The sequence below is a fragment of the Lytechinus pictus genome, chromosome 10 (genome assembly GCF_037042905.1).
Source record: "Lytechinus pictus isolate F3 Inbred chromosome 10, Lp3.0, whole genome shotgun sequence".
NCBI classification, from domain to species: domain Eukaryota; kingdom Metazoa; phylum Echinodermata; class Echinoidea; order Temnopleuroida; family Toxopneustidae; genus Lytechinus; species Lytechinus pictus.
In genome coordinates this window covers 32,147,503-32,171,435 of record NC_087254.1, presented here as the reverse complement: position 1 = coordinate 32,171,435, position 23,933 = coordinate 32,147,503, and the positions used below count along the sequence as shown (strand labels likewise).

Sequence of the window (23,933 nt, the reverse complement as noted above, 5' to 3'; positions counted from 1 at the left end):
TATTTGTAATTTATTTATACAGGGTGGCAATGTCCGTTTCAAAACGGCCCTGTCATGAAATACAATTTGCGATTATTAATATAATTGAATCAGTAATATCTAAATAATCAGAAGCACAAATTAAATATTCACTCATATCTATATAAATATGAAACCCAAAAGAATTGAAAAATACTAACAAACACAAAAATATATATTAAATTCTAAACAATGAATCAATTAGTTTCAAAATAAACGAAACCCGGGACGAAACCATTAAAAACAAACCCAATAAACGATTTTGAAAAAAAAGTAAACAAATCATATGAAGTTCTTCCTAATCCAATAATTAGAATGAAATTGATATCATACTTTCACGCATTTTACAATTAAAGTATAAGACCCCAGACAGAGAGAGAAGGATAGACACGGAGAGAGAGGGGAAATGTGAGACAGGGGTAGCAGACTCGACATTTATTTCCGTGCATGCAGACCCGACATAGTCTGCAGGCACAGACCCTGATTGAAACTTTTATCAAGTGTGTCTCAACACAAAGACTAGCACATACAAAACTTGCTGTTTCAATTTACACAAGGCATGAGTAGGCTGCAATTCAGACCCTTAACTCGAGTGAAGGGTTTGCACAGCAGACAAGACCCGACATACAGAGATAAATAATTATGTGCCCATGCATGCGCGGAGATGGGGCTACTGTGGGCTTGAAAAATTTCCTCCTTTTTATCTTGTTTATTCTACCAAGGAGACTATAGGCCTACTGACCAAGCAGCCCGCCCCCCCCCCCCAAATAATACATATTCAAAATCCATAACTATTTCATCTACATGACTTTGTAACATCATGAGGCCCTGATGGATGTATGTATAGATGAGGGCATTTGGGGCACTTAATTATAAACTTCCAAATAAATGGACATCTACAACTTCAATGGGCTTGGGTGGATGGGATACTAAACATGCAGATAGACTGCAAAAGAGAATGACCCCCCCCCCCCGGATCGCTGCCCTGTATAACACTTCATTGTACAGAGTATTGTAAAGAGTATAGAGTCAAAATTACTCTAAACAAAAGCGTCGATCCTTGGGGGCAAGATGCGATCGCCCCTATACAGAACAGGCCAAAAGTTTGGGGCCACCCTCACATTTAAAAGATACTGCATTCTGCATAATAAGCAAAATTGATACCATGGAGCTATTATAGCTCTATGTTGATACCATGAACAAAATCACAATCATTTGGTCATTTTTATGTTTTTGTACACGGTTTTGGAAACAAAAGTGGGAGTGAAGCCCTGAAGCCTCCCACCCCCCCCCCCCCCGCTTCCGCAGCTCCTGAATGAATACTTAACAGTAATTGATGTTAGTGCAGAACGCGGGCCAGAAAATGTGACATTCCAACCCGAAAACTGGAAATTATAAACATTTTTGTAAACATGAACAGGATCGTACCGTACTAAACAATAATTGATGCGAGCGCGATTCAAATTTGGTGATTTTCGAACCTAAAATGTATTATGTTTTACTATAAAAAAAAGTATTTTTTTTTTTTAAAAGGGCATATTTCATTTGGGAAAAGGGGCATTTTTTCGTACAGGGAATTTATCGGGGGGGGGGGGGCAAGAAAGCACAAAGTGCAAGTTGAAATTTTCAAATGCTGACCTGAAAATTAGTCATTTTTTGACGCTTGTCAGTTTTCATGTTATTTTTTCTGCTTACAACCGCTTTTAAATTTCATTTTTCATTTTTTGTATCTTCTACACTTATTTCACATGAAAACCGGAATAAAGAATACTAACAAAATAAAGTTATATTAAAAAGGGTATAAAATAAACGGGGTGCACCCCATACCCTTAGCTGAGGAGGGTAAATCTGAATCATTTCTTGAAACAGTAGAATAGAGTTCTGTATAAAAACATATTGACACTGTCGAACCATATATGATTAAAAAGAGGTAAACATTTTTTTTTTTACTTTGTTTTGTTATTCTGAGACACTAGACCCAAAACAAAGTATACACGTATAGAATTTAGAAAAGATGTACTGCCTATCAACATATTAACTAATTTTGCAGTATATTCTGCCTATAACCGGCCAAATGTGTCACCCCCGCCTTTCTTATATACGCCCTCACATGTTTATCCCCCTTCTCCTCTCTCTATTTCGAATTCCTTAAAAAATATCAGACCCCCCCAAAAAAAAAAGTGAGAGAAGAAGTTCCATCACCAATAATAAACTTAGAAAAGGAAAGGAAATAAAAAGGAGTAAATGTGATTAAAAATATATATATATAGCTTTTCCTATAGTAAGAGGGTGAAAACGCTCGCTCGCTTCAATCACTTTCAACTTTTTTGGCAGAAATTTTGCTCTATGTGCCATGCTTGGCCCCTCAAAAGTTTTGGCTCATCATGCCATTGACAAAGGCCATTTGGATATGACAAAATCGAAGAATGTGTTCAAGTTCACCAAATCTTTTCAGAATATCATTAAGACTTATAACATTCTTGTTTGCCAAAGAAAATAATACAATGAAAATCCTAATGGAATAGAAATCAACCTTGTTTTCATTCTTTAGAGTTAGCTATATATTTTTAAAGTATAATTTTTTTGGTCAAAATTGCAGTGAGATCTGTCAGAATTATTCCTGTCATCAAATCACTATAATCTTTATCATAATCATTATTACAATCATTATTATTAATATTGTCATTAATAATTAGTCATGATTACAACACATTACCAATAAATAATGTTATTTTTCATCACTGCTGTTTTCTTTGTTACATATGTGATGATAATTCATGATAATGGTGATATCACAATTGATTGTACTGCTAGTACACTTGCTGCTGCTGCTACTGCTGACTGGTAGTATTAACCATTGGTGTCATTAAATGTACAGAGCAATTGAAACATTTATCAATAATTACTTATATAAAAACAAATAAAAGTCAAATAAAAGTCCAAAATACAAAATGCCTTGAAAAAACCTTGAAATTTCAAGGCTCAAAATCGTCGAGGCCAAGGCTGAGCATCAAGGCACTACAACACTGGCACAAGGACTGATGAACACGTAGGCACTAAGCCAATTATAACTTAATGAAAAATATTTCTTATGTAATAAAATATAATAAAACAACATAATATTCAATGATTTCTTCTTCCCATACTAAGTTTCTTTTATCTCCCTCTTTTATATTTTTTTTGCCAGCCGATGGGGGGGGGGGGGGGCACGTGCCCCCTAGTCTGCTGGGCAAACCCTTCACTCGAGTTAAGGGTCTGAATGTGCAGCCTACTCATGCCTTGTGTACTGAAGGCTCTCTCGCTCAAGTTTTGTATGTGCTAGTCTTTGCGTGGAGGCACACTTATTGATCAAAGTTCCAATCAGGGTCTGTGCCTGCAGACTACGTGCCCCCCGTAGTTAAGCCACTGCCTATAAAATATATAACAACTTTAGTTTCATCTGCTTCTTTGATTTTTCTCCTTTGTATAAATTTAATTGGTTTCAAGGGATGAATTCTCTATACTTACACCCCTGTAAAACAATATCCATACTATACATTTTGATGTATTTTAATGTGGAATCATTTAGCCAAATATAAAGTCCATTTTCTTGACTTAATTGCGCACCCCCCCCCCCCCCTTTAAAAATCCTGGCACCGAGCCTGAATCAGTGGAACAGGGCCGAGACCACGCGAACTCCAAGTGAACTTCGGAAATGTCGACGTACGTCGCCCGATCAGATGACGTCATCCGGTCGATAATTCTCTGAAAAATAGAACCATTTTACATCATAATGCTCCGCATGCAAGTCGGTTGAAAAATAGTTCTTCATATATGCTGCCAAAAAGGGAAATTTTTGTAACATACAATTTAGATCTTTCATTTTTTTAATTGTTTTTTAGATGATATCATTTATGAGATTTTCTCATAACAGTAAACACTTAATAAATACACATCTCTAAAGACCTATGTCATGTTGGCGGATTAATACAGTCGAAACTACTTGAAATTCGCCTCTTATGACAAAGCCATTTCACTGCGCGCTGGTCGTACCATCTTGCTGCTGGAACCCAAACCTTTCGTATTGCCGGCTAAAAAGTCTAAAAACACCTTTATTTCTCACCACTGCGTAAAACAATTGTGAAAAATGTCCAGATTTGGAGACAGAGGTAGATCTTTTGATAGGTCTGATAGACGAAATGGAGGGTAAGTGTAGAGAAAATAAGTTTGTAAAAAGCCGGTAGAATGCGGATGTGTTTGAAATGAATGAATGTAACGACTAACGTTGGTGTGTGGGTGCGCACATGTATGGAATTTTCCTGTGAAATGTGGATGACTGCGACAATATCGCCATGGTCGCGTCGCGTCGAGTGTGGAAAGCACGAGTTCAGTTCGTGAAATAATTTCTTCAACTTTTTTGTGTCATTCATGTCGTTCGAAAGAACTTGGGCTTTGTCTTATATTTGTATCACGATTCACGAATTTATGTTCTTAAAGTTTGACCTTTCCCATGTTTCGGCATTATCGTGATATGATTGGAAACCGTGACGTACCGGTACAGCAGCGCTTTACCTTTAATTTATTCAGTCACACGCACGTTTCCCTATTTCCAGATTTCCACCTCCATTCACTTTGTACTCAAGTGCGCGTATACAAATCGACGAGTGGTTCCCGAAACCACGATTTTGCCCATGTTTCACTGTTATTGTTAACTGTACTTTCCCTTAATATAAAGGCCTTAAACATGCAAAAAAACAAAGGGGAAGTTCACCCTTAAACTGGGAATCCAGCCTTGGCCGTAAAATGTTGTGTTGGGGGAAGGAGAAAAATAATTAAACAGAATGGTGAAAGTTTGAAAGAAATCGGACAAGCAATAAGAAAGTTATAGCTGCTTTAAAATTGAGATCACTAATAGTATGTAGATTTCAAATTGGCAACTGGGTAAGTAAATTATGACAATGCCATGGGCAAGGACAACTTTCCCATAGGCCATGTACTTTATTATCAGGGATTTGTGATAAGTATTCATTCCCCTGGGGCAGTAATCTAAATATAACCCAGGTAGTACATGTATATTGTTTAATGTCCTCATGAAAGAAAAATATAATTTGAAATAAAACTTTTGGGAAAAGTGACATTTTAGGCATAATATGTATTGGAGTAGGCTACATGGAAGAGTACTAGTCCTTGCCTTACATCACTATGACATCCCATATGCGGCCAATTTGAAGTCTCCATGAGTGTAGTGATTACCAATATTTACAACTTTTAAAAATTCATAACTTTCTTGTTTGTCCAATATTGTTTAAACTTTCACCTATCATTATCAACTTGTCTGATTTTTCCTTTCCTTATAAAAACAAGTTTTTATTTGGATTGGATTCCCCTTTAATTTTGTTACTATTTTCTAGTTTCTTCTGAATTCTGCTCATGCTGGACTGTTTTTAAAAGAGCCAGAAATTAAAATCATGAAAATTAAGAGCCAAAAAATTTTACTTGAGATTGGGTCTTGGTGCAGGGCCCTAAAATGCATTTTTGCACCTGCCAACTTCGAGCAAATTTCCCCACCAGTAATTGTTCAGAAATGGCATAATACTGTAGCAAGTCTCAATTGCATTTCAACTTCAGAAAGGGCAGTCAAATGTATTGCTGTACCCCTGCGTAACCAAATTATTTCCAAACATCCCCTAAACGGGTTTTTCTCCGTGTGCAAAATAACACCCTAAACTATTTTTTTGCAGGCTTTAATTACACATTTTGGCCTCCAAACAAGTCGCCAGAATAATGACCCTGGGGAAAAAGCATACCCTAAACATATTTGGCTAATCTTAAAGAAATGCTTTGGAACAAAGACTTACCCTAAATTAATATAATAGTCTTTCAAAACCACCCTTTTTTTAATCTGTGTTTTTGATCCCCGTTACGAGTGCACGCATGGCCCACGTCCAAAACTGCAATAAACAACCACTTGAGAATGGTAGAGTCAAATGGATTATTTGTGTATTATTTGAGACAGTTCCTTAGCACAGATTTCAAATTTTCAAGCGTAGAGAACGTCTCATAGCCCAGTGCACATGGCCAGGAGAAGCACAAACTAATCCAGCAGCACCTCATAATTCAAATTTTGAAAGTAGCAAATGTTGCCACTTTAGAGAGGCGAGTACTGTACCTACCCAGTAATGTGTATTAACTTTTATCTTGGATTACTTGTGTAAGGTATTATTGTGCATGAACTGTAGTAAATTTCACCACTTTCACTCTTTTTTTCTCTGGATGCCTAAGACAGGCTTCCCAGCCCATCAGGGAAATTTGGAAATTATTTTACTTTTTCTAGTTGGGGGAAAAATCAGGGAATTTTATGGAAAATGCCTCAAATGAGAGAAAAATCAGGGAATTTTGATCGACCCGAAATTTGAAAGCATGGTAGTCACTCACTCTTATATTTTGTTGCATATCAAAACAACATCCATTGAATGACTCGTTATGGTGGTTATGGGGTATGGTGGATGGCTTTATAGGGAGAAGGGAGGCCATTACATGCTTGTGTTATAGTACTAATAATACTGAAAATACATGTAATTCACTGCAACAACTTAGAAAACATGCAAAACTGGGAATAGGTTTAAATAAACTTCATCAGGGAAAAATCTGGGAATTTTGTTTTCTTGAAAAGCTGGGAACCCTGTATGAACTCAACATGTCCAATGGGGTCATTTAAGGTCAATGAACTTTGGCCAAGTTGGGGGTATTTGTTGAATTACCATCATAACTGAAAGTTTATGGATCTGATTCATAAAACTTGGACATAAGAGTAATCGAGTATCACTGAACATATCATGCTAGTTTCAGGTCACATGACCAAAGTCAAAGGTCATTTAAGGTCAATGAACTTTGGCCATTTTGGAGGTAATAGATTGCTGCCATCACTTTCAAAGTTTATAGGTACATGTATAGTTTAAAAATGTGGATATAGGAGTAATCAAGTATCACTGACAAGTCTTAGGTTGCATGATCAAGGTCAAATGTCATTTATTGTCATTGAACATAGTATTTTTTGTGAATAATTATGTTATAGTTGTTTTCAAAGTCAGCACTGCTGGTATATTGAATCGCGTGATGCAGGCGAGACTGCCAGAGGCGCTCCACTTGTTTCTTAAATAATTGTGTTAAAGGACAAGTCCATCCCAACAAAAAGTTGATTTGTATAATAAGAGAAAAATCCAACAAATAAAACACTGAAAATTTCATTAAAATTGGATGTAAAATAAGAAAGTTATATTTTAAAGTTTTGCTTAATTTCACAAAACAGTTATATGCACATCCCGGTCGGTATGAAAATGATGGAACTGATGACATCACTCACTCACTTTATTTTCTATTTTATTGTATGAAATATTCTAATTTTCTCCTTATTGTCCTGTGAAACAAAGTTTTATTTCTCCCTGAGCTTATGGAATTACCATTGTTTAACATTTTATGGTTCAGTCAAGTTAGTCCTTATTGTTAAATCTGTGAAAATAGTAATATTGTTTAATTAAAAAAAAAAAAAAGAAATAGTGAGTGAGGGACATCATTAATTCTCTCATTTGCATGTGGCTAAATTGTGCATATAAATATTTTGTGAAAAATAAGCGAAACTTTAAAATGTCATAGCTTTTTTATTTTACATCCTGATGAAATTTTCAGCATTATGCTTGTCTGATTTTTCTCTATTGATTCAAATCAATATTTTTCTGAGGTGGACTTGACTTTTAAATGTGAATTTTCAAGGGAAATCCATCATTGTTTGCACGTTAGACATGCAGGTGTATAGGGCTTGTGTTTAAGCTTCGTGATGAGAAAACGAAAGACATACAGGGTACAGATAGAAATGTCATCACAAAGTCCTCTAGGCTACATTTAGATAAGGGATGGAGGAAGTGGTAATAGACACATGTGAACTAGTTTTGTGATGAATATGCCCAGCTAATCAATATTTCTGATTGTCTTTCAGTGGTGGTAGAGGAGGAGGAGGTGGATTCGGAGGACCACCTCGCTTTGGCAGCAGGGGCTCAGGAATGGGTGGAGGTGGTGGCGGTGGTCTCAAAGAGAAGTTTGGACAACCAGGGGAAAAACTCAGAAAACCAAGATGGGATTTAACCAAACTAGCACCTTTCAAAAAGAACTTCTACAGAGAACATCCAGAAGTAACGTCAAGGCCACTTGTAAGTCCCTTTATTTCTGACAATCAATAAGCCAGTTCTGACATAATCTGAGCATGTGCGGAAAAACTTCCGATGTATTTAAATGCACGATTCATTGAGATGAAAAGCTTAAGAGCATTAACTGTGAGCAACACATACATTTGTACATGCAAACTGGATTCCAAATGCTAATCATTTATTTTACAAAGCAGATGAAGGGAATAGCTTTGTCTCTACATGTAGGTGGTGTTGTGTAGCTGAAAGATAGATATGTAAATTTGTATGCCCTTAGATAAAAGCTTACATCGTTCACTCGTATATTCCATATCAAGACGGAGGTATTCACTTTTCAAAAGGGTGTTTGAAACTCTTTTACATTGTGAGTGCCTAATCTAAATGGGAAAAAAAAAATTATCTATAGATGTTGGGACATACCAATCTTATAATTGCAATCTTAAAGCCCAATTTTTTATACTGAAATGGAGAGTATATTAATGTAGTCATCAAAAAAAAAATTTCTGTATGAATTTAGGAGCTAGTACGATTGTTATGTGAGCTATTTCTCTGTTCAATATATCTGCCAGTTATTATCTTATGTCTTTATTATGTATTTTTGTGCTCTCTGACACAGACGGACATTCAAGGTTTCTGCGCAGAAAAACAAATCACAGTAAAAGGAAAAGAACCTATGAGGCCAGTATTTCACTTTCATGAAGCAGGATTTCCTGGTGAGTTATCTTGGGGATAATTGAAAGATAGGCATTGGAAGGCAACCTTCCCACTCCTTAGTTACTAGGCACAGTGATTTTCCGTTTCTGGAAATTGCCTTTTCCGTTTCAGCATGTCTGAAAACGGAAATTCTGTTTCCCTATAGACTTTGTGTACATGAAAAAGTGACAATTCCATTTACATAGAAAATCAATACGCAATGATTAGCGATGTCAAAATTCTTGCGCTGGTCAAAATTTGCATCTGCCACTGTATTTACAATGCTTTAAAATCGATTTTAATCGAAGAGATTAGAATACAAAAACTATTTAAAGAAACACAATCAACATGAATACATCCTCGCCTTTCACATTAGCATGATTTGGGGACTATTTGGACATCATTTTGAGCAGACAACAACCTTCGCCTATCCGCCATTTTGGATTTGTTGAATCACTGCGCTCATGATATTATGACCGGACGCAGAGGGCAGCAACAAACGGCCGTGTTTCTGCCGTATATGTAGACGCGAGTGTAAACTTATTTCGATAGGATCAAGCAGAGATGCCAACCCTCCCGATTTCATCGGGAGGCTCCCGAAAATTCATCCCAACTCCCGCCCTTACGATTACCATCCTTATCCTCCCGAAATTACGATTTTTTTTTGCATTGATCAAATTGGATTGGAAGTACATGTATCGTCTGCTGACTTTAGCATGTAGTAACTCCATTACGTTTCGCTGCTACTAAATTCTGTGTGAAAGGCAGACAAATAAGGAGCAGCGAAAAGCTGGTGCATGTGATATGCCTAACGGGAATCCACTGTGCACCAGGCCGGTAGGCCCGGCTAGCTTCGCGAGGCGTATGCGCTCGCGGCCGCTGGATTTGTCGAGTCGTGCGATGGAATATCGGTGTGTGATTTCGGCGTATTGATGGGTTGATATTGACACGAAATGGCGGAAAATCAACAAAAAAAGACCAAGAAATGGTCTCAGAAGTATAAGACTGAATACAGTCTCCAGTACCCGTGTATTCGGAAAGAGGAATCTACCATGCATTTTGCACAATTTGCAGCGTGGACATTAAAGTTGAGCACGGAGGTCGTGATGATATTCGGAAGCACGTAGGGAGCAAACGGCATACGGACATTGCGAAGACGAGATCTTCGAGCTCCACTAGTTCCCTGTTGACTTATTTCACCAAGCAAGGGACCAGCGAGGAGGAAGACGTTACCCGCGCTTTAATAATAATAAAGAGGATAATTCCTCATTATTATAGTTGAACAGGTACTTTTCTTCTATTGTCCCCTCATTTTTTTTACATGTAAAAATGCATATTTGACAGGGTGTTTGATATTTTTATTTTTATGTCAAAAAAGTGGGAACAATGTTTTTTTAAAAACATGTGAAATGCTCCAAAATAAGGATCAGATTGCACCAGAAGCATCTAGAAACCCAGAGCTTCCAGGGCCCTAAGGCGGGCCCTCGACCCCGGCCGCAAGGGTCGAGCGCTCCGCGCTCGAGATGTGCGCTACGCGCACATAATTTGGTGTCGGTTGCAAATCCTCCCTAATTCTGATTTCCAAAAGTTGGCATCTCTGATCAAGTGATGGAGGGGCTCAAGTGCAGTAACGATGTGTTGATTGTCATGATTGTTGTAGCGAAGTGAGATCGTGTTTTTTCCAGTTGATATTCATTTTTTGTTGAGGATTTGGGAGTAATTTCTGTTACTATTCTGTGTATTTTGAGAAAAAATTATGTTTTCCGTGATTTTCCGTGTGAAAAGCCACTTTCCGTTTCAAAAGGCTGATTCCGTGAATTCCGTCCGTTTTCCGCGATCGCGGAAAACCACTGTCCCTAAGTTACTCTTGGTGTTGATAGTTTATACATATGTACATATAAGGGTTACAAAATAATAAAACAGAAAATTGGAATAAAAAAAAGGTATTTGTATTCCTCAGATACAAATCCAAATCTGTCTTCACCGTTTCTATATCCTCCTGCTGAGTGTGTAGACCACTACTTATTTGTGTACAACTTCACTCAAAGATGACTAAGATAGGGTCATCTTTGGATCAGGGGTGAAGTTGTAACTTAAAATATGGTGATCTCACAACAGTAAAACGACTTTGGGTGGTTGCGTAAATTCCAACCCTCCTGTTTTATAAGTAAATTTAGTTTTAGTTAAATTTTGCCCTTTTTATTTGCTGTCTGCCGTTACCAAGATAAGCCAGAACTTGCATGTAGGCTTTGCTTGCATTTATTTCAACAAAAGGCATGGCTTTTGGTATCACATATGTGAACTGTAAAGTGTTATCCATTGTGATAAATTCATGGTCTGTTGAACCTGAAATCAATTTCAAAGAAATTTTAACCTTTTCAATTCCTCATCAATTTTCTTCCTCGCAGATTATGTTATGGGTCAGCTGAATCAGTGTGGTTTCCAACATCCAACTCCAATCCAGTCTCAGGGTTGGCCTATAGCACTCAGTGGACGTGACATGGTTGGCATTGCCGCAACGGGGTCTGGGAAGACTCTTTCAGTAAGTTTTTATTTGGTTTCTGAAAACCCCTTGTCTACACTGGGCTTTTCTGATGCTTTGAAATGTCTGACCTGCTCTTTAAACTTTAACAAAAACATTTACATTTAAACAATACAAAAACATGTTATGGAGGGTGGCCAACAAATAATGTTCAATGTTATGTAAACTGAGATGTATACCTTTCCCTCCAATATTGTGTTGTTATGACAATTCTTTTGCAAAAAATGGAAAGCATTCCAACGTTCAAAAGTCACCCCACAGAAAAAAAAGCCAAAAAACATACAGATATTTTATATTAGAAAGTCAAAAAGGGGCCTAAGCTTTCGATCCTAGCAGAATGACAAACATATAAAGTGGAACAACCATAATATAGACCACAAACAAGCTACAGCAACACTAGAAACAAGGAGACAAAAGGGGCATTAGTGAGTACAGAAGACCAATCAGGTTAGTGAAGGGGGTGAAAGAAAAGGAGTAGGCAGACACAAAGGGAAGTTAGTGTAAGTAAGGCCAGTAAAAGACCTCAAGCCAAGAGGGATTAAGATAATGAGGCAGGCAACATCAAACAGGATCTGGAACAAAACAGTGATAATGGGATGAATAACAAGAGAATTAGTGAGAGGTGGGTCAAACAGGTTACAAAGAAAGGCATAATAAATTGGTGCATGAGAGTGGGGGAAAAAAGGAAAAGAATGGGGAACAACTGATAATGTGCAAAAGACATATAAGTATATATGATAAAGCATTAAACAACTAAGAGAAGAAGGTAAGTGTAAATATGTATCTATAAGTGATATGTATATAAATATATCCAAAAAGGAAATGTATATGAAAAAATATAAATACACATATGGTGTAACTGATATTGTAATCCGCTAGGTGTGACGGGAAAAAAACATAAGACTATATAGTAGGGGGGAAAAAAAAGAAGATATTTTATGTAATGAAATGAAAATGATTCTATTGGCTTAGTATATGAAATTAGCATTGTCTTGTAGCAATGTATAAAAGTAAGTATTTTCCATTCTGTTGGACACAAATTCCTGAGAATTGGACCATGGCTCGTAACCAATGTTAGAGTTTTATAAAGATGTGCAAGACAGGGTAATTGACCCTCCCCTGTTTTTAGTCAGACTTTGATTTTGGCCTTAATTCTGTCATCAAGTCAAGATTAATCCATCTTCTTACCTTTCCCCCAACAGTATCTCTTGCCAGCAATTGTTCATATAAATCATCAACCATTCTTGGAGCGAGGCGACGGTCCTATTGTAAGTGCACAAAAAGAATAAACTTCTAATTAAGTACAATTTTATCACTATATTTGTCTTTGTCACAGTCTATAAAATGTCATTTGAACTCTGTTATGGATACAGGCATAGTCTATAGTAAGGGCGATGCTTGAAGTAATTTGGTTTTCGCTTCTCAATCTGTGTTAATCTTTGCTGTATTGTTGTACTATATGTTATTTAACACCATATATGTAGGAGTATCAAAATTAATAACAAGGTTCTAGTGATGAGTTGGCAACATATCTAGTATCTCAAGTGTGAAATTTATAAAACCAATGATAGTTCAAATAATTCATAATTGCTGAGTCAATTGCAAGTGGCATTGATTTTTTTATATTTTTTTGTTGCCAGCTGTATCTTCTACTGGTAAGTGATTTTTTTTTTTCTGTTCTGTTTCTGAACTTCTTTTCAGGCCCTTGTTTTAGCACCAACTCGTGAGCTAGCTCAGCAAGTTCAACAAGTAGCCTTCCAGTTTGGACGTGCATCAAAGATCAAGAGCACATGTGTGTATGGTGGAGCTCCTCGAGGTCAACAGCTTAGAGATCTTGAACGAGGTATGTACAGTGCTATTCATAGCTTATTTCTATGCTTCTGTGACTCGTTTGTACCAATTTCATATTAACTTTCCCCTCTCAATGAAATATAGATCCAATTTATTATTGTCATTACTGACCAGAGACTTTTCTGATTACCTTTTATTGTTTTCGGTAGGTGTTGAGATCTGTGTTGCAACCCCTGGTCGGTTAATAGACTTCTTGGAGAATCAGAAGACAAATCTGAGGCGGTGTACTTACGTTGTGCTAGATGAGGCTGATCGCATGCTGGACATGGGATTTGAGCCCCAGATCAGGAAAATCATGGAGCAGATCAGGGTAAGTGCCTGCCTACATCGTGCAATCCAACTTTTCTTGATAATGGAGGCTGTGTAACATTTCCACCCACTCAATCGAGACATTGCCAGATAAATTTGGCTTTAAAAAAAAAAAACTTTAGCTATGGGTCATCATCCCCCTGCATGGTCAAGAGGCAAATGTGATAGTATTCTCAATATTGCCAGAAATTAAGTAGACTTGTCTGCTTGTTGCAGTAGCTGTTGCTGTTCTTTTTTAATATAAACCCTATCAAGACTGGCTTTTAATGGTTATTCTTTTTAGCCGGACAGGCAAGTTCTGATGTGGAGTGCCACGTGGCCTACAGAGGTGAAGAAATTGGCTGAAGACTTCATCAGGGATTACATCATGGTCAACATTGGTTCCCTCACCTTATCAGCAAACCACAACATTCTACAGATCATTGACGTGTGTGAGGATACAGAGAAGGACATCAAGTGAGTCTATTTAACAACCTGTTTAGAAATGTTCAATGTGGATTACATTGAAATACTCTTCTAACATTCCTGTTGAGGAAAAAATCTGTTCAATTACTTTTTCTTGACAGATCTTGTGTGAATATTCCAATTTGAATAAACAAGATTAAGTTCCCTTCTTAGTCTCGGGGTACTGTTTTTATGTTTCTAAATAAAGAGCATCGACTTGAATGTCCTCACTTTTGTTAAAAATAAGTAACACACTTAGTATATGTTGAAAGAAAGGTTTGTGAATAATATTTTATGGTAATGCTTTTTCAAATATTTTTTTTCCAACAGGCTCATCAAACTATTAGAAGAGATCATGCGAGAGAAGGAAAACAAAACCCTGGTCTTTGTGGAAACCAAACGCAGAACTGATGAATTAGTACGCAAAATGAGACGAGATGGGTAAGTCTTTTGTCACTGGAGACTTTCATTAAAGTAGTGAACACTAACAAGCTGTCATCTGAAGGCTTCTTTAGTAATAGTCACGACACCTATGTCAGACCTGCCAACCAGTACGTTTTAGCCATATTTAGTACGTTTTTACAACCAAAATACGGCAGTACGTTTTTTCTTTGAAAAATACATGTTTTTTTTTTACTAAATCGTAATTTATTGAGAAAAATAATCTCTATATGTCTCTATTTCATAAAACGTACACAAATATGGTTATTAGATCAATGTAATTTCAGGTAACTTTTTTTTTCAATCATTTTGTTAAAACCAGGGTGAAGATATACACACGTTTGAATGTTCTTATTTTCATCTGCAAGAGCAGTGCGCATTTTAGCTTGCATGCAGCTTGAGCGCCGCGATGAGCGAGTGCGCCAAGCATTTTATTATGAAATACACTTTTTTGGGGGAAAATACAGTTTTTTAAATCACAGAATACAGTTTTTCATTCCCCGAGGTTGGCAGGTCTGCATATTTATCTCACACAGTAAAAATACTGATTTTTTGTCAAAATACTGATTTTGGGGATAAGAATACTGAAAATGCAAAATACAACTTGGCAGCTCTGCTATGTGCAATCAAAACCAAGGACAGTTGTCAGATCTGACAAAAGTTGAAAGAACTGTAGAACTGTTTTGAGTGGTTATTTTTTGCAGGTCTTTGTTGAAATTTCAAATGCAATATATTGTTCATATGAATGTTGTTGCTTCTCAGACAAAAAGTGTTGCCACTTATTTCCTTAGAAAACACTGAACGTTTATGAAAGGATCGATTTGAGGGTAGTTTCTCAATTCCATAGTCTGAGTTGTATTGTTTGAGAGTCTGGTCAAATATATTTTTGAAATATTTTGTAAAATTTGGAATTTCTTGGTACTTCTTTGTCTTACATGCTTTTCATCATATTTTTGATGAGGTGAATAGCTTTATTGTCAGCATGCAATTAATCCGTCTTCAGTCATTAAAATTAATAATTGATTTGTAAAATTTGACTAGAGTCATTTATTTTGGATATAATTATTCAAAACCTCTTGGGGGATTCTGCCCTACTTGTTCTTTCATGATCTGTAACAACTGAGGTATGTCCTTAATTTTAACTTCACACAAATTATGTGGTGGTTTTTGCTCTGTTGAGCCAATCAGGAGTGCTCCCCACCCACAATGGTACACCGAAAGTGAAATATCTTTCAGAATATGTAATTTTCAGTAATTTCACACTTGGAAGAAAAAAATGTATAAATGTTATAAATGAACTTGATCCTCCATCATCCATGTGAATTTATATCTATTTCAAGAGATTATTATAAATTTGGTTTCTAGGTAATGTGTTTTGGTTTGATAATGTTTCTACCCAAAAAAAATGTAGAAAATCTTACAGAGTGCTGCTAAATGTATGGACAATAATATAATCCGCCGTTCATGTATGTATTTTCAGGTGGCCTGCAATGTGCCTTCACGGAGACAAGTCTCAACCAGAACGTGACTGGGTGCTTTCAGGTAAGTTCCTCTGGTAAAACAACCGTTCTGCTTTATAGTTATTTTTCTCGTTACCAAAGAAATATTTGGTAGTCGGAGAAAGAAATGTTTTTCAGATTAATAATATTTAAAAAGTTTTGGGTTCAGTTAATGTGGCATTTAAATGTAGATAAATGAGATAAAGAAACATATATTGGCAAACGTGGACGTTTCTAAGTTGCCTTTGAACGATTTTTCTTTGCAGAGTTCCGAGACGGCAAAGCACCGATCCTTGTAGCAACAGATGTAGCATCTCGTGGTCTAGGTTTGTATCTTAATTTACCATTGTGTCAAATCATATCCAGTTCATTAATCCCACCATGACACATAAATCCTTTACATCCAAGGCCTCTATTTTGTTTAATTTTTACATATTTGTGAACCTGGAGCGCTATGTTTATGTTAACTAAATGTGTCACTTGAATTATCTTTGATTTTGTGATGTAATTTCAAGAATAACCACATGATTATTGTAAGTTTACATTTTAAAGTGTGCATGTGTGATTATGAAGATGAAGAGGAGTCGAGGCATTAAGATGTAAATGAGTATCGTAATGGCAGTGGCGGGGCTCAGAAACTGATCTGTATCAGCAGCTGAAAATTATTTTTACTTGTACATGTTGTCTTTTCTGACTTTGTCGTCTAAGAGACTCTATGATGCAACCTTTTCAGTTTTCTATTTTTTTCTCTGTAGATAAGTGAATTATTGCGGCAGGGCCCGTGGCATGACACGTCGTCAACAGTACTGAGCGGGAAGAGGCATTCATCGTATTTGTTCTTGAGTGTGCCAGGAAACTCTGGCTCCCATTACAAAGGTGTAGACAGCTCCACTTCCTGTAAATCACGACATCTGTACCACATTTTGTTAGGTTGCTGAAAACACCCCCTCCCCAACCCCCCACCCCTCCCGCTCAAAATTTATTTTGACATAGCTGCTTGTTTGCATGTCTGGATGAAGCAGTTTTGTTTTGTCTCCGCCAAGAATGTCCAATTATTATTCTGTGGCCCTTTTTCTCTTAAAATCGATACGAGGAGCCGTATGTTGCCTTTCACAATTTGCAATAATAGGCATCATTGAGGCCAGGTTGTACAGACTGTTCCAGAGCCAAAAAAATAGACAGTACTGTGGGATTTTGAGCCATCCAGCCACCTACAAGTGGGACTTAACTCAATGTCTCGCTGAGAGTGGTTGGGACAACCTGTTTGTGTGTCTCCGATGGAATTCTTGAGCAGGATTATCATCCTGTCCTTAACTCACCATGGATTTGTCCAGCCTCTCCCGCACGCGCGCTGAGGAAGCCACTTGTCATGTCTTGGGACCTCCTGCCTCCATTCCTTCTTCATGGAAATACACCATGGATCAGTGAGTACCATTCTCCTAGCCCGTTGACTTCTTTTGTTGTGCTCTACTGTTAATTTATTGCCTTTGAAAGTGTAAAGAATTTACTAAAATTAAGAGTACGTCGTCAACGGGGCTAGAATGACGTCCTGTAGATCTTGTCCACCAATGTGTTTTAGGGAAAGAAAGAAACTTGTAACCACACAGATGTGTATGTGTGGTGTTTTGGGTAGTAAGGACCCCGGCCTGCCATTGCTTTGTGTACAGCCATTGCAAGATTTGCAGTGGCTGTATCCTATGCTGATATTCGTAGAACATCTTGATAAACTGACCAGTGAAAAGAACATTAAATACTGGCCAATAGACAGTTCTTACATTTATGAATAGCCAAGAATTCTCCATTTCCTGGTTAGAGTCATAATATCACAATGATATGTTTTGTTCTGATGCATGCTCCCTCTGACTAAAGATCATAACATTTTATTTACAGGTCATCTGGTAAGTAGATATGTTTCCTTAGATTTGGTTTTTGTTTCCTGTATTATGGGGAGTGTGCATCAAAGGCCAGGTTGTTCTTTCACTGTGAGAAAGAATGAAGTGAGTTGTGATAGAAAGTTTTATTGCTAAGCTAGTACTTGCCATATCTTTATTTCCAGGGTTTGACCCCGGCTGACTGTAAATTTACGGTCACCTAAAAGGGGCGCTGCCACCAAATTTGTATACTCACATTATCCCCTTTATTCCCCTTTACTTCACCTTGTTGCGGTGAACTTATGCCAACACCACCTTGCTCTGTTGGCCTGTCAATCACTGTAACATCCTTGCAGATGTGGAGGACATCAAGTTTGTCATAAACTATGACTACCCCAATTCATCCGAAGACTATGTTCATCGCATTGGGCGTACTGCCCGAAGCAGCCGCACTGGCACAGCCTACACCTTCTTCACCCAAGGCAACGTCAAACAGGCACCAGACCTCATCTCAGTCCTACAAGAGGCTAAACAGGCCATCAACCCGAAGCTGGTCTCCCTTGCTGAACAGGCCCACCGCTACGGAGGCAAAAGTTAGTACTGTCAAAGTGATGTTGGAACAAAAAGCGGATTTTATTTACTTATTATTAAGGGATAATTGTTCTGTTATCGAATCCATTTAAAGTGAATATATTGAAAGATGACTTGGAGATTGTAAATATATTTTTAGTTGTATTTTAGCTCTTTATTCATTTAATGTTAGTTTTGCTTGTGTACTTTGTTCGAGTTCAAAATTTTTATTGGGGATATTTGTCAAAGAGAATCGCTTTCCACTGAATATGATCAATTTTTTTATTCTATCTCCATTTTGCAGGTCGAGGTCGCTATAGTCGAGGTGGTGGTAGTCGATTTGGCGGCAAGGGAGGCTTCTCTGGTGCAAGTTCAAATGGCTTTGGTGGAGGTAATAGGTTTGGAGCTGGTGGCGGAGGAGGCAGTAGGTTTGGTGATAGAGCTGGATCAGACAATAGAAATAGCTACAGCAATGGCGGAAGTCAGAACGGCTACGGAGGTGGAAGCACTCGAGGTGGCTCCAGAGGTGGTGCACGCGGTGGTTCTCGAGGCGGTCATGGAGGATATGGTGGAGGTAGAAATTTTTCTAGTGGCGATGGGCAGGGAGATGATATGGGTCAGGGTCAGAATCAGAGTAGCTTTGGTGGGTCTCCTCCCATGAACAAAGGCCTTGGTATGGGTGGTAATAGGCCTGGAGGGCCACCAAGGGATCAGAGTAGTTCTCAGGGTGGTTTTCGGGGAGGGTCTTACTCTGGACAACAGGGTGGGGCACGTAATGGTCCGCAGGGTGGACAAGGGCTACTTGGTGCCAGTGGGCCAATTGGAGGCCAGGGTGGTCCAGGGAGGCAGCATGGTCAGGGTGGACCTAGTCCAAGTGGTCCATCCCATGGGGGTCATGGTGGACAACAGATGCATAATGCCCCACAAGGCAGTATGGGAAGACAGGGTGGGTTTGGAGCTGCACCTCCTTCGGGAAGGCCAGTGCCTTTAATGGGTCCTGATTCCATGCAACAACCACCTATTCCTTCAGCTAACAACCCCCTAAAGCAGCAACAGAAAAGTGAGCAGCCTCCCATTCCCCCTCCAAATAGCCAGCGTACTCCCCTTATGCAACAACCACCACATCAGCAACAGCAGCGTCAGTCCGATCAGCCACCCATTCCTCCCCCTAACAGTCAGCGCATGCAGCATCAGCAGCCCCCTATTCCCCAGTCAAAACAGCAACCTTCTATCCCCCCACCCAACAGCCAGCGAAACAATCCTGCGCAAAGTGCAGTCCAAGCCACACCCCCAGCAAGTGCTCCCAAACCTGCGGCAGCGATGGGTCAATCAGCAGCCACTATGCCTCAGATGGACCCTGCACAGGTGGCCCAGATGGCACAAATGGCACAAACTGATCCTGCTGCTTATGCGCAGTATGTGCAGTACTACCAGCAGTACATGCAATATTACCAACAAGTGCAGGGCGGAGCTGCAGCTCAACCTGGTCAATAAAGAACAATGTTTAAAAAGCTTCTTTTTTTCCTTTTTTTTTAGAAATCAAGTTGTAGGGTGAAAATGATACTTGTCATATGGAATGAAAGTTTCTAACCATCCCCAACCATTTTTGCCAATCAAATCATTCCATATGACTTATGAAAAAGTTTTGAGTGGATGGCACGTTATTGGCTCTTGTACATAAATTGAATGTTTTGTAAATAGCAATATTATGAGTCACAGAGTTTTAATGCTCTAGCATTGTGTACATAGGTTTCCAGCTATATGGAGAGCATTGCATTTACTTTTACCTTTTTTACCTTCAGAGATTTATATTTTCTTCAGGATCGTTCCCTTTTACGTTTTAGAGTGGGGACAAGTTCATCTTGTGCGATAATGTCTGTGCCCATTTAAAAAAACAGACAAGAGTCATGTTGTTTCTTGGATTTGGAAGGAGACAACTTCTTTTTGGGGAAAAAAATAATTTTCCTCCCTTAATCACTGTTAGTGTTTACCTTTGTAACCTCAAATTTATCACTGGGACACTCATGATTCAACTGCATGAATCACCACAGGGGTCTGTACAGATACCCAAAGCGCTCCCTCTGAGAGCAATGCGCTATATCTTGTCCTTTCAAGTTGATTCTTGTTGAGCACTTCCTTGACTCGAAAAGAAGTGTTTTTCAAGAACCTTTACAACTCCACTGAGGGCATCCACCACAGCACTTGTTTATAACGTGAGCGCTTGTCCTTATCTTTCCTATGTACTCAGGTTCATGGCGATCCCAAGGTGGTTATTGATAAAAGGTGGTGCGAAAGCTAAAGTCAGGCATGTCCCTTTCCTGAAGAAGCATAGACTGAACTGGCCCTGCGTGTCATTAATCTCCTGGAAAATCATCCAAGAATTACTCTTCATTAGGTCATTGTCTGCTAGGTTTGATATTAACATTTCTCTGACCACATTGAATCATTCCACAATTGTTCTATGTATGATTGCTTCTAGATGTAAATATGCAGAAGAAATGGCAAATTGATCCAAATTTTTTAGACGAAAATGGTGTGGGGAAAATGCAGGCTGGTTGGAAATAGACATGCCTGACTGCTCAGCTTGCATGACCAAAATGGCGAATTTCTAGTGCATTCTAACGAGCTTTGATGTTGCAATCTAGTAAGAAGAAAACAATACCTCGATTAACTCTTGTTTAAACCAAATTTTTGTTGGCGCCTTTTGAACAAGCCTAGTGCAGGTGTGTTGCATACATGCACCCAACATGCACTGCCACTTTTTAACTCTCGGTTGACTAGCTTGCAATATGTTCCCCTATGTCATGTGTAGTTGCATCTTAATAAGTAGGCACTATTTATTGAAGCAGTTCAGTTGTCGGGTATTCGGTCTGCCCCTTTCTATGTTAGTACGTAAGAAGGTGTGCATTACCACACTTAATAAAAAATGAGCTCCATAGAAAGGGGCCACCAAAGATAAAGCAGGTGTGTGAAATTTTTAAAGTGTTGTATATGTTTTCATCATCTGTTGGATCTAATTGATCATACACTTAGTTCAGTTTTAATTTACTCAAGTTTACTGTTTTTCATTCGCCCCGATCGTATTCCATCAGTTGTGAAACCCAGAGTTGGCTGGTTTCAGTCTCCCAGGGGCTAGCCAATTACATTATGAGGTCTTTGCAAGGATCTTCATCCTTGTTGCCAATCTATTATGATTCACCATATGAGATTGCTTGTTATCATATTACTTGCAAGTCTATTTTATTAATCCAAGTTAGATATCCATAGGTGCATCATAATAGATAGCAACACGAAAGATGGTCCTTGCCAAAATCATTTCATGCCAATGGTCCCTGGATGAACCTTGCCTGATGGGGTCATTCTTGGTCTACAAATTATCTCGACTTTTCAGGATTGCATGTTACAAACACGGAGCCATGAGAGCTCTGTTTACATGTTATTAAAGTATGGTGAAATAACAGTAATGCAGAGCAGTAAACATATTTTAATCTTGTTTCCCCCTTTTTAGTGTGAAAGAATCATGAGAATCGTGCCCTTTGTGTTTCATAAAGGCAATCAAATGCGACCATGTATCGTACATTACTCCTCTTTTGGAGTTCTCACTTAAATTAATGTAAATTATAGAAGATTGTCATGATACATTATTTATTATGATGGTTAACATCTGTATGCATAAGAGTCTTGTTCCTGTTTATTTGTTTCCCTTTAGATGTTTAACCTCAAGATGTATTTTGGTATTATTAATATTGAGAAATTAAAGTGCTTTGCACATAACTGCTGTAAACTAAGAATATAAGTAAATCTGTCGTTTTTTTGTTTTGCTTTCTAATGTTATAGAAGTGAATGATGAATTAAGTGGTGACAAGCATGGTACTTTCTTGCAAGGATACCAGTCTTATTCATTTACAATGAGTTAGTCATTTTAGAACCTTGACTGAATATCAAGTACATGTACATATATTTTGTCTCTTGTAGTTGATATTCAGTCAGATGGTGTCCTAAAATGAATCCCAACCGCATCTCTGATGTTTATGGTGGTTTGGTATGATTTACAAAACGAAAATGACTGGTTTTGATTATTAGTGACTGGTAATGATAATAAGAGTTGATCATGACGGTGGTGGTAATGACTTATTGGTCAAACAAGACGGAGGGTACGTTGATGGTGATTGTGTAATCAGATTGGTTTTATTTGGTGAACACGAATAATGATGGAGACTAGTATTGATCATGATGATGGCGATTGTGAAAAAAAAACAGATTGCTTGCTTTGGATTGACTAGTTAGACATATATTAAATGACGTATGTGTTGATAATGATGAATTGATTGGTTGATAACGATGTTATTGGTGATGGTTTATTCCTAATCAAGATGCTGTAAATGATTGTTGGATTTGCTCCATAAATTGATGAAGGTGATATTGGGTTGTGGTGGTGACGAAATGATTGGATGGTTTTGGTTACTTCAATGATTTCCATCGATAAATGACAATGGTGGTCTTGTGGCATTCTCTTTGATGGCTTGCTAGTGGGCGTTTCATTAAGCTGTTAGTAAAGTTACGCACGACTGAAACACGTTCTCATGTCCTAAATGAATGACACTGGGATGTATCATCTAGCACAAGAAAAGGTCACCAGTCGTGCGTTAAGTCATTCGTATCTTACGAACAGCTTTATGAAACGCCCACCAGGAATGATGATGGCGGTAGTGAATGATTGAAATGGTTTCATCGATGAAAGTGGTGATGATGCCGTAATGGCGATGGTGAACGATTGATTATGACGATGGTGGTGATTACAGTTGGGAGGATGCGAATATTGTGTGGTGCGGACGTGTTGTTGATAATGGGGTAGATGGGAGAGAACAAAAAAAAAAAATCTGGGCAGAGGGTCATTATCATCCCCTGTCGCTTTCCCCTCTATCCTCACCTCTTTCCGATACTCTCCTCCCTCTTCTCTGAAAAAAGTATTCTCTCCTATCTTTCTCCTGTTCATTTCTGTTTTCCTGTCTCTTCTGTTCATTTGTCTCTTCAATTCCATTCTGTTCGCTTCATTCCTGTTCTCTCGTGTCTTCTATCCTCGATTATCTCCAAATCCTGTATTATCTTTTCAATTCTCTCGTATCTTTTCTCTTCGATTCTCTCATATCTGATATTCCCGATTCTCAATTACGTCCTATCTTCAATTCTCACATCTTCTATTCTTTTGATCTTCTCTTCAATTACCTCGAATATCTTTAATTCGCTTTTATTCTCTTCGATTTTCTCTTGAGCTCTCTTGTCTTCTCTTTTTTTTTCGCCTACATCTCTTTCATTTAATCTTTATTCTCTTCAATGATCTCATCTAATGTTCTATATCTTCTCGCCTCTTCTCAATTATCTTGTATTCTCTTTTATCGTCTCTCTTGGCTACTTTTCTGTTGAATTGTCTTATCTTCTTTTTATCTTTTCTCTTCTTTCACTCATTAGATAGACAATTTTCTTTAAAATGGATACAGAACTACAGCAAACACTGTAC

At 38.1% G+C, this 23,933-nt stretch overlaps 1 protein-coding gene across 2 annotated transcripts; it reads left to right on the top strand.

Annotated features, from left to right (window-relative positions):
* Positions 1 to 3,676: 3,676 nt before the first annotated feature.
* LOC129269487 (probable ATP-dependent RNA helicase DDX17) lies at positions 3,677 to 22,206 on the top strand. 2 transcript variants are annotated; one of them, XM_054906994.2, is made up of 14 exons: positions 3,677 to 4,203; positions 7,991 to 8,201; positions 8,812 to 8,908; positions 11,297 to 11,430; positions 12,633 to 12,698; positions 13,132 to 13,273; positions 13,431 to 13,591; positions 13,874 to 14,046; positions 14,365 to 14,475; positions 15,956 to 16,017; positions 16,241 to 16,300; positions 18,202 to 18,438; positions 18,720 to 18,989; positions 20,664 to 22,206. In XM_054906994.2, exons 1-14 carry the CDS (start codon positions 4,145 to 4,147, stop codon positions 20,690 to 20,692), a joined length of 1,812 nt encoding a protein of 603 aa, XP_054762969.1. In that variant the 5' UTR covers positions 3,677 to 4,144; the 3' UTR covers positions 20,693 to 22,206. The 2 variants fall into 2 exon arrangements, with proteins under 2 accessions (XP_054762969.1, XP_054762968.1); XM_054906993.2 differs by having other exon boundaries at positions 4,017 to 4,203; positions 18,720 to 22,206.
* Positions 22,207 to 23,933: the final 1,727 nt, after the last annotated feature.

Coding starts and splice junctions, on each gene's coding strand:
- LOC129269487 (XM_054906993.2), top strand. CDS start 4,145: ATGTCCAGATTTGGAGACAGAGGTAGATCTTTTGATAGGTCTGATAGA. Junction 12,699..13,131: donor AGCGAGGCGACGGTCCTATT/GTAAGTGCACAA, acceptor ACTTCTTTTCAG/GCCCTTGTTTTAGCACCAAC. Junction 16,301..18,201: donor TGTAGCATCTCGTGGTCTAG/GTTTGTATCTTA, acceptor ACATCCTTGCAG/ATGTGGAGGACATCAAGTTT.